Raw genomic sequence first — 11,098 nt, forward strand, 5'->3', positions numbered from 1 at the left:
TTTGTTCATTTTCTAACATAACACTCATATGGTCATACAGATATGGATACTCTGTAATTATTTTCCCTATTCATAATTCCCCTCTTGCATCGCAGCTCCGTGGCTAAGTGTGTGTTAAATATGTGTTTTGGTAGAAACCTTATCTTGAGCTGACATGAGCTATTTCATCTCAGACCGATTAGCTTTTTACTATTAATAATGGCAGATGTGAATAGTTTTGGAGCACATACATGATACATGGCTAATTTGGGCTAGTTTTTCATTACAGTTGGTGTTAATATAGAGACATGTTTATGAGGTTATTTTTTATAATGACACGTGAGTAATCTTAAATGCAAAATGAGATATTACTTTACTTTATATTTATATAATGGTAATGTTGGGTAGCCTAAGCAAAACTTGGACTGGGCCGGCAAAAAGCCCGATTTCTTTTGGGCCCAAAATCTCCACCCAAGCCCGCCCATTAACCCAACCGGGCCAACAAATTCAGGCCAATTCGGGCCGGGCTGCCCATCCTTTTTTATGTAAATGTAATTCATTTTATTATTCGGGTTGGGCTCGAGCACGCCTATTTTTTCGGGTCACGAAAATCAGCGCCACGCCCGGCCCTAAACGAGCATCAGGCCGGGCTTGGGCTGGGCCTATTTTGCTCAGGTCTAGTGGGTAATTTAGATGTAGATATTTTAGTTATTTCCATAATGGCTGGTTAATTTAGATGCAAATTTAAATGTTGGTTTAGTTTTTTTATAGCGATAGAGGTTGGTTATTTAGTAAAAATATTAAATCTAATATCTAACAATGATTGAGTCTACAAATGGAAGGACAGATTTTTTTTGGGGGAGTTTTTTAGATTTTGTCCTTTTTTCTATGTTCTTTGTTAAATATGCTATTTTTTCTATGTTACTCCTATATACTATTGTCAACCTTTGGTCTAAAGCAAATGTCAACATGCTGCGTCTCCGAAGCCAAATCTTAGCCCCTGCAAGTATGGGAAGTGGGAACCAGCCCACACCAACGCAAAAAGTAATCTGAATTTGGTGATTTATCTGGACCATCATCGCTTTATTAGCTAAAAAGTTAGTATCATTGAACAAGATATGAACGAACAGGGCCATCTTCTTCAGCCCCTGGTCGGCCCTTTTTTTCCGAGCTCATGTCCCAAACCGGGAACAAGTAACAACACTCTCAATCAATCGATAAATTGACTGAATCCAATGCTGTTCAGGTTATAATTAATGTTTGTATTTACATTTGCAAAACAAACATTGTTCCCGCCTGGCGCCTGCCGTCGCTATCTACCCTCCACTACGGTTACAGTCCAGCTGCTGGCGCTGTCAGACCGGCAGACCTTCACCTCCGGTTCCTCCTCGCCATTGTCGTCGTCGTCGTGGTGGTTCCTCCCCGTGCTGAACGCCGGCTCGCACGGCTCCGGCAGCGTGGGGGTCTCGCTGGCCAGCATCGTGGTCACCGCCGACATGGTCGGCCTGCGCTTCGGCTGCTCCTGCACGCACAGCAGCCCGATCTGGATGCACTTGAGCACCTCCAGTGCGTTCGACGTGTCCGCGATCGACGGGTCGATGAACTCCAAGCTCTCGCCGTCCCTCCACAGCCTCCACGCCTGCAAGAAAATGGAGACGAACCCTGCGATGACTTACTGCGATCCATGTCGATCACAACACGAAGCATCCTGTTGTGACTGCAGGAGTAAGTCACTAATGATACTCACATATCGCAGGAGGTTGAGGTCGAGCTCGGTGTGGTAGAACCCCCTGTTCTTCTTCCCGCTGACGATCTCGAGCACCAGCACGCCGAAGCTGAACACGTCGGACTTGGTGGAGAAGACCCCGTCCATGGCGTATTCAGGGGACATGTACCCACTGCAACCAGTCAAAATCACCAGGAGACGTAACGTAACTATCATGGTGTCTTGTATCGTGCGAGTAACGAGTAAATTGATGCAGCGTAGCCCCTGAGATATGAAAGAACTCACTATGTTCCGACCACTTTCTTGGTGTAAGCAGCGGTCTGGTCCGTCCCGAATATCCTCGCGACGCCGAAGTCGGAGATCTTCGGGTTCATGTCCTTGTCGAGCAAAATGTTGCTGGCCTTGAGATCCCTGTGGATTATCCTGAGCACCGAATCCTGGTGGAGGTACAGGATCCCACGCGCGATGCCGTTGATGATGTTGAACCGCTTCTCCCAGCACAGCATCGACTGCTTCTCTTCGTCTGGACAGCAGTTCAACAATCTCATGTCAGAACTAATTTCCATGGCTTAGGTCAGTGCATGCGGGAGCTCCTTCTTTTGTTCAAACGGTGGCAGCTAGATAGCGGCTTACCGAAGAGGAAGGTGTTGAGGCTCCGGTTGTGCATGTACTCGTAGACCAGCATCCTCTCGCACCCGTCGATGCAGCAGCCGAGAAGCCTGACGAGGTTCCTGTGCTGGAGCTTGGCGATCAGCTTGACCTCGTTCTTGAACTCCCGGAGCCCCTGCGTCGACCGCCGCGACAGCCTCTTCACCGCTATGTCCTGACCGTTGTCAAGCTTCCCCTGCAGAGCATGGCCGATTCGTAGTAGTAAGAATCACAAGAACAACGAAGATCATCAGGTATTCTATCTCTGCATTCAGGCTTGTCGAAACTGAAACTTGTGTTACCATGTAAACCGGGCCAAATCCGCCTTGCCCGATCTTGTTGTGGATCGAGAAGTTGTCGGTGGCAGCTTGGATCTTCTCCACATCGAAAGACGGGAGATCGCAATCCTTGTTGTTTCCCTGCTGGCCGTTATGCAGGGAGTCGTCCTGAGCGTCACTTGACGCAGCAATCTGGTTCCTCCGTCCGAAAGGCGTGCTCTGTGCGTTCCTTGAAGGTAGGGGAGTAGCTTCCTTCCTGCGCTTCTTGACCTTCATGACGCAGATGTAAAGCCCAACCAGTAGCAACACCAGTCCGACGACCGATGGGACGATGATCTCGACGAGCCTCGCCGTTCTTGAATGAGTCTCTGCCGAGGAGGTGCTGAGAGCTGCAAAATTCAGAGAGTAGCAGTTTATTTGACATTCCAAAGGTATCCATTTGAAGCTGTCGATCGAGTTACTCGATATGGACCAAAGAAAAGGTACTATGGCCCTATTTGGTAGGGCTTCTCCAAGTACTTCTCCACCGGTTTTTGGTGAAACCCTACCAAACGATTGGTTGGAAAATAGGTTCAGGAGAGAAACCCCTAAAATCCCGGTGACTGGAGCCGTTTGGTGGGAGAAAAAAAATTGACTCCCCACGACTTCTCCTCCTCGTTTCCCCACTTGCCCTTGTGAGGAGGGCCCGCGGGTGGAGCTGGCTGATGACGAGGACTGGAGGCACGGCAGGAGGCAGGGGCGGGCCGGCGGCGGGAGGCGTGGTGGCGCAGCGGCGGAAGGCCAGGAGCCGGAGGTGGGTGACGGAACCAGAGATGGCCGGAGGTAGAGGCGGCTGGCGAGGACCGTGGGAGGTGGGGGTGGGCCGGCGATGGGAGATCGGGAGGCGTGGCGGCGGGGGCCGGGGGTGAGGCGGGGGTGAGCCAACGGCGGGAGGCCGGGAGCCGAGGTGGCGTCTGAGTGCGGCAGAGGTGAGGCGGCAGGCATGGAGGAGAAAGAGAGAATGGATAAGATGAGAATAAAAGAGAAGGAAAAAAAAGAATTAAGAAGAAAAGAGGGAAAAAAGAAAAAAAGAGAAGGGTATTATGGCACCGCACATTTTTATTCATGTTACACAGCTAGAAGAAATCATTTTGCCAAACGTTTTTCCATCCAGACAAGCCGAAGTCAAAAAACCTGCTTCACCAAAGAAGCCACACCCGCAACCGTTTCAGCCACAGCCGCAGCCCTGCCAAATGAGCCCTATATTTAATCTAAACTTCTTGACTGTTAACAGCGAAGTACGGAAAAGGACTGGTCTTTGGTAGCCTGAATTAAGAAACGTTAGTGCTTGCCTTTTTTTTTTCACAATAGTGAGCAACTGAGCATCACTGTCGACTGTCGTTAGACCTAACAGCAGTTGCTCAATTAACATCCAAATTAACAAATAGGTTGGGGCTTTGACTTTTGACTTTTGACCTTTACCTTGCAGGTTTTCAGCAAGTGAGAAAACACCGGGAGATAACTTTGAACAATATGGCAACAAACGCGTACTCGTTTTGCACCTCAACTGTTTGACTTGGTACGCTCAGGTTCGTTCATCCCCTCTATCCTCTCCTAACCGTAAGATAAGTGTGCGCGACAGGTATGAACTCTACGATCAAGTTCTTGCACAATCTGACTAAAGTTTGCTGTCACCATGACGGCACAAAACAAAGTAAACGAGGAGGAAAACAAGGAGAAAAATTGGCCGCATGCAGAATGCATGTACATACAAAGAGGTCAATCAATACTAATGAATATCACAAAACAAAGTCACGTTGCATGCGTTCTAAATTTCTGATGCAATTAAATGAGCAACTTGGAGAAAGAAATGCCAACAAACTATCTTTTCATTTCTTAAGCAAAAGAAAATGTGGACACAAACAACGGCGTCAAACTTGTCATCAATTCGAAGTGAACTGGTGTCATGGAAGGGGAAAAAATGTACTGCAGCACGTAAATGAATCGAAGAAGAAGAAGAAGAAGCTCAAGAACTGAACCGGAACTCACGTAGATCGGAGGCGGCGAGCCGGACGAAGAGATTCTGCCCGCCATTGCCGAACTGCCTCATGTCCAGCAGATCGCCTGTCCACATGAAGCATCCCGTGCCGGGCCCCGAGCTGCTGACGTTGGCGCTGGCGTAGGCCCGGCAGCCGCAGTTCCCGAGGCAGGCCTGGCGGCACTCGTCGAGGCCGAGGGACATGTCCACGGTGGCGTTGGCCGACTCCGGCAGCTTCATGTTGGTGAGCGTGGCGAATCCGTCGCCGTCGCCGGTGCAGTTGAGCTCGGTCCGGCGCCTGCAGCCGCCGGAGCCGTCCCGGAGCGCCCACTCGGCGGGGAAGCGCGGGTCGAACCCCGGCGCGCAGCCGCAGATCGGGGAGCGCTCGACGCTGCAGACGCCGTAGGGCCCGCAGGCGCGGTAGCCGTCACACTCATCGAGCGGGTAGGACCAGAAGAGGCTCCAGGACTGCGTCATGTCGATCCACATGAGCCGCTGGATCTGGCCAGAGGAGTTGACGACGAAGCGCGTGAGCACGGTGGCGTTGTCGAGGACGTCGTAGCTGTAGAAGGCCTCCTCGCCGGGCGCGGAGACGAAGCGGAAGGTGAGGAGGCTGTTGGACTTGAGGTTGGGCACGCCGGTGAACTGGAAGCCGTTCCAGGGCCCGCTGCCGTAGGTGCGGGCCGAGCGGCGGTAGAGGAAGAGCTCCGGCGACCCCCGCGGGTCGAGGCGGAAGGTGTACTCCCCCGGGGACGGGTCCCCCGCGCCCCGCCACGAGTTCATGCGCCGGTCCAGGCCCGTCCGGAAGTCGATGCCCAGCTTCATCCCCGGGAGCAGCGTGTCGGTCGGGTGGTCGAAGCTCTGCCACACCACGCCGGCCCCCGGGACGCGCAGCACGAGGTTGCCGTTGTCCAGGAGCTGCGCGGTGGCGTTACTGAGCGCGCCCGGCGACAACGACGACGAGACCGGTGGCGGCGGCGTCGCCCAGACCACGGAGTCGTCGCTGTTGTTGTCGTCCACGATGGCCAGGCTCCCGTTGGCGAGGATCCGCAGGGCGGCGCCGGCCGGGGATCCCGTCACGGGGCTCTCGCGGTTGGCCACCCACACGACGGTGCGGACGGGGATGTTGTTGAACCATATCCCGAGGTAGGTCGTCCCGGCCTCGTCCGGGTCCGGCGCGAAGAAGCCCAGCACGAACTTGCCCCGCCCCGCCGAGACGAGCGTCCGGTCGCCCGCGAGCGGCGCCGCCGGCGTGACCGTGTCGGTGGTGCTGGTACCGGGGGCGGCGGAGGCGGCCGGCGCGGGGGCGAGGAGGAGAAGGAGCAGGAGCAGGAGGACGGCACCGAGCCGGGGGAGGAGTGGAACGCTGCGGCGTGGACATCGTTGCATGGTGCCGCCCGTCTGCCGATGCTGCCCGATGGCGCTGGTTGTTGCGGAGTTGATGACCAGTGGCGGTGGGGTGCGACTTCGACTTCGACTTCGACTTCGCCCCGCGGCGGCCGTGTGGGAAGGTTTAAAGTGGTCGTTGGTTGGAGCGCGAAAATGCCTCAGCTCGGCGACGCCGCGTTCCCTTTCGTTGGGGGTGCGCTGCGGTGGGGACGGCGACGGCTCGTGGCCTCGTCGGTGTCTGGACGCGGGCGGGCGGGGTGGGCTGGGTCGCGGTAGCGTGGTCGCAGCGCGGCAGGCTCTTTTTTCTCTTTTGCGCGGGGGTGGCTGGCTGGTGCGGCCCAGAGGTCTGGAGCCTGGCCGGCAGGCAGTTGCATACTTCTTTTTTTTTTTTTTGAAGTAAAGTTGCATACTTCTTGGATGGGTGGTTGCTGGTCAGGCAGGTTGGGGCGCGGCGCGTCGTGCTTTGGTTTGGTGGTGGTGCCGTGCCGTCTCCTTGTCCTGCTGGGCGGGGGATTACGGGGATATGGTTCTGATTCGGAACGTGCGGTTTTTATCCGGCACACGCGCAGCTGATGCGCTCGCCTGCGTCAACGTCCCCGGCGCCCGGCGCGACGTGGAGTCGTAAGCGCAGGGGCCCTTGGCCACGCGTGTGCCTTCCGGGCGCCTGTGTCCGGCGCCACGCGCACGCGACGCGACGCTTGGGCGCTTCCGATCGTCGCCGTGCCGTGCCCGGGCGCGAGCGATGCGATGTCCGCCCTTGCAGAGAGAAGCGCGAGCCTGGCCGGGCCTGAGCTGCCGCGTCCGCCGTCCGGGACCCCGCGACCAGTGACCGCTCTCGTCTCTGTCCCGGCCCGCTGACCGTGGGGCCAGTTGCTGGGGGCCCGCTGCAAAGTCTGCTGCGTTGCCCTGACCCGCACACGCTTCTCGCCGATGCTAAAAAACACGAGCGGCGCGTGCGCGCGTTTCTTTTGTTCTCCGTCCGCACCGCATTGCTCCCGGTACGCAGTACGCCCCCTACCTACTGAGCACTACTGCATCAGCAGAGGGGAAGCATCTCGGCCTGATTGCATTCTCCAAGTGACCTCATCTGTGTGTCAGCGGTGCCAAATTGGGACGGTAGTGTGAACGGCACCAACCACATACGATTTTGCAGTCTGATTTCTCTTCTCTCTGTTTTTTTTTCCGCTCGATTTGTGGGTCGATATTTGGCTCCAAATTTCGTGAGGTTTCGAGATTTTTTTTCCCCACATGTTTTAGTGACCTTTTTCTTGGTGCTCCTATGTGTCGGAGCACCTCAAGGTCTAAGAGCATGATGGTAGTTTGCATATTGTTGTAATTTGCTGGGCACAGTTTGCTCGGTATCTTCTTTACCATGCTCGCGCTTTCCCGTCATCATCAAGAACCAGATGCTCGGATCGTATAGGCCACGTCGGACTCCACCAGACAAGCCAGGTGCTCTTTCGCTCTCACAAAAGGACCGCGTGGGGGAGGATAAGTTGGTCTCGTTCCTCGTCAATAGACCAGGTTTTGGCGGATCAGGTGGCCTACCTCTGACGGATCAGCTAGGCCATTGCTCATCCTTGATGTTGTCAGCCTTCTCGTCATAGTAATTTATCTTCTTCGAAACAGTGGCCTGATCGGTGCATCCTTTTTGTTTTGTGGCAAAGATGTATCGTCGTCAGTGCCACCGCGTACCATTTGCAAGTCTTTTTTTTAAAGGAATTTTGTAGAGCTCACCTAAATTTGAAGTATTGAAGATTAATGGATGGATCTAGCAGAGATTTAGGATTGGAGGAGAAGAGGAGACCCAGCCATGGACAAGGAGATGGGGAAAGTTCTGGATCAATGATGCTCTCGATCCTTCTCTGGCTGTATCTATCTAGTTTTGGTATTTTACATTTTAGTCCCTACAAAGCATTTATTTTACAAGTACACACCAACACTCCCTCTCAAGATGGGGGCAAAGACATCATACAAACCCATCTTGCTACAGAATGCAGAAAATATCTTTTCAAGTAATTCTTTGGTCAATACATCAACCACCTGACTAGCTGACTTTACATAAGGTAGACAAATTACTCCTCCATCCAGCTTCTCTTTAATAAAGTGACGATCGATCTAAATATGCTTAGTTCTATCATGATGAATTGGATTGTTGGCTATATCGATAGCTGCTTTGTTGTCACAATACAACATCAACGGTTTGCACTTAAACAATATCAACTCTGTCAAGAGGATCTGCAGCCATAAGAGCTCACATACTCCATGCCATAGCACGAAATTCAGCCTCAGCAGTAGAACGTGCTACAACACTCTGCTTCTTACTTCGCCAAGCTACTAGATTACCTCCAACAAAGGTACAATGTTCAGAGGTTGATCGTCTATCATCCAAAGATCCAGCTCAATCAGCATCAGTATAACACTCCACTTGTAAATCTCCTTAGCGAGTGAGCGAGTGCATAGAAGTCCCTTCCCTGGACAACTCTTAAGATACCTCAAGATGCGATGTACAACCTCCATATGAGATGATTTAGGATCATGCATAAATTGGCTCACAATAGTTACTGCAAAGGCAATATCAGGACGAGTGTGAGAGAGAGATATAAGCCTTCCAACAAATTTTTGATATGACTCTCGACCCACAGGAGTCCCTGCATCTTTACTTAAGCGATGATTTTGCTCAATAGGTGTGGTTGTAGGATGACATCCAAGCATACCTGTCTCCTTTAATAGATCCAAAATATATTTTCTTCATGAGAGAAACATCCCCTTTGATCCTCGGGAGATTTCAATCAAGAAAATATCTCAATTGACCTAAATCCTTTACTTCAAATTCTTGTGCAAGATACCTTTTCATATTAGAAATCTCAACAGATTCATCCCCGATAATCACAATGTCATACCACATACACTATTAAGATTGCTATTTTACCTGTAGCATGCTTATAGAATAGTGTATGATCAGCATTTCTCTGAAGATAGCCTCTTTTAAGCATCGATTGTCTAATCAAACCAAGCCCTTGGAGATTGCTTCAGTCCATATACACATCAATGTAAACGAAGCACCTTCCCCTTCATTTGACTTGTTTCAAAGCCAGGTGGTATATGCGTATATACCTCCTCATGTAGATCACCACGAAGGAAAGCATTTTTTACATCCATTTGATATATATCCCATTCCAAGTTGACAGCACAAGATATAAGAGTCCTCACTGAATTCATCTTGGCGAATGGTGCAAAGGTCTCATCATAGTCGATCCCATAAGTTTGAGTGTATTCTTTTTGCCACAAGACGGGCTTTGTACCTTTCAACTTTCCCTTCAGGTGTATGTTTAATGGTGAAAACCCACTTGCACCCAACAGGTTGCTTACCTTGTGGTAAATCCACAAGCTCCTAAGTTCTATTCTTCTCCAAAGCTCTCATCTCTTCCAGCATTGCCTCCTTCCATTTAGGATCCTGTTTAGCTAATTTCCAGTCAGTGGGTATGGATACAGAATTTAGAGAGGCAACAAAGCTCTAAAAGGATGGGCTACAACTCTCATAGGAAATGAAATTGGAAATGTCATATTTGTAACCAACATAATCTTTAAGATGTGCCGGGATATTGGAAGATCTAGTTGGTTTTCTTAGGGCTATAGGTAGATCATTCTCTGGAGAAAGCTAAGTAGACAGTTGATTATCCCCTTGTTCTAGAATGCTAGATGGAGCATTAGGACTAAGAGAGTGTGAGCTAGTACTTGGGTCCTCGTGCATGAGAGATTCTTTATTTTGAGAAGGCAAAGTACTATTTATATCTCCATGACAAGAATTATTACCCCACTGTCACTATCGTTATTAATTTCCTCCCTCTGACTATGAATCAAATTATCCCCATAGGAACCAACTGAAGGAGGAACAAGAACAGAGCCCATGTGAATACCTCCACTATTACTCTCCCCCCTCTTGTTGTCCTTCAGGTGGAGAAAAGTAATTTCAGTATCATTAGTTTGCTCATAATAAGGTTCATATTCACAAAATGTCACATCTATACTTACAAAGAAATGATGTTTAGATGGACACCAACAACGATAACCTTTTTGAGTAGGACAGTAACCAACAAGCACACATTTTACAGCATGAGGTCAAGTTTGCTAACATCATTTCTGTAGTCATGAACAAAGCAAACACATCCAAAGACCTTTGGAGCAACAACAAATTCGTTTGAATTCAAAAGTAACTTAGCAGGAGATTTATTGTCAAGAACTCGAAGAGGCATGTGATTAATTAAGGGCCAGTTTGGTAGAGCTTTTGCCGGCTCCGGCTCCTCCCGACAAAACACTGTAGTAATATTGTAGCGATGTTGTTCACTGGAGCCGATCATCTCTCTCCTCTCCCTCCCTCTCACAGCCAAATAAGAAGCTAGTGGAGCCACAAATTATGGCCCCTCCGGCTCCGGATCCTCTAATGCTACAGTTTTGCGTCAGTAGGAGGAGCCGAAGCTCCTAAAGCCCGACCAAGCTAGCCCTAAATATGTTGCAGTCTTCACTGCTTCTCCCCAAAGAAACTTAGGAACATTTATTGAAAACATAAGAGAATGAGCAACCTCAAGTAAATGCCTATTTTTTTCGTTCTGCAACACCATTGTTTGTAATGTTAACACATGTTGTTTGATATTCAATACCATTAGAGCCAAGGACCTATTCAAACTCCTGATGAACATACTCCATACCATTGTCTGAGCGTAAGACCTTAATAGTGTTGCCCAACTTATTTTTAATGAGGGCATAAAAATCTTTAAAGACAACAAAAAGATCACTTTTGTGTTTCAATAGATAAAGCCAAGTATACCTACTAAATCCATCAATAAAAGTCACAAACCATCTATGTCAAGAAATAGAGTGTAGTACCTCACATAGTCCCCAAATATCAGAATGAATCACATCAAATGGTTTATTACATCTTAGACCCAAACTAGGATAAGGAACTCTTCTATGTTTAGCAAACTCACATGCATCACATATAAGAGATTCCCTAGGACATGCATTAAAAAGTGAAGGATAACTACAAGACATAGCAGCAAG

The 11,098-nt window shown here is 50.1% G+C and overlaps 1 protein-coding gene across 1 annotated transcript; it reads right to left on the reverse strand.

Annotated features, from left to right (window-relative positions):
• Positions 1-1,098: 1,098 nt before the first annotated feature.
• On the reverse strand, positions 1,099-6,528 carry LOC101778641 (receptor-like serine/threonine-protein kinase SD1-8). Its single transcript, XM_004982506.2, has 6 exons — positions 4,660-6,528; positions 2,656-3,020; positions 2,339-2,549; positions 1,991-2,228; positions 1,727-1,877; positions 1,099-1,618 (listed from the first exon to the last, which is right to left on the reverse strand). Exons 1-6 carry the CDS (start codon positions 6,443-6,445, stop codon positions 1,292-1,294), a joined length of 3,078 nt encoding a protein of 1,025 aa, XP_004982563.2. The 5' UTR covers positions 6,446-6,528; the 3' UTR covers positions 1,099-1,291.
• Positions 6,529-11,098: the final 4,570 nt, after the last annotated feature.

This window comes from Setaria italica, chromosome IX (assembly GCF_000263155.2).
Source record: "Setaria italica strain Yugu1 chromosome IX, Setaria_italica_v2.0, whole genome shotgun sequence".
NCBI lineage: Eukaryota > Viridiplantae > Streptophyta > Magnoliopsida > Poales > Poaceae > Setaria > Setaria italica.

Coding starts and splice junctions, on each gene's coding strand:
- LOC101778641 (XM_004982506.2), bottom strand. CDS start 6,445: ATGCAACTTTACTTCAAAAAAAAAAAAAAGAAGTATGCAACTGCCTGC. Junction 2,229..2,338: donor CCTCAACACCTTCCTCTTCG/GTAAGCCGCTAT, acceptor ACTGCTGTCCAG/ACGAAGAGAAGCAGTCGATG. Junction 1,619..1,726: donor ACCTCAACCTCCTGCGATAT/GTGAGTATCATT, acceptor ATTTTCTTGCAG/GCGTGGAGGCTGTGGAGGGA.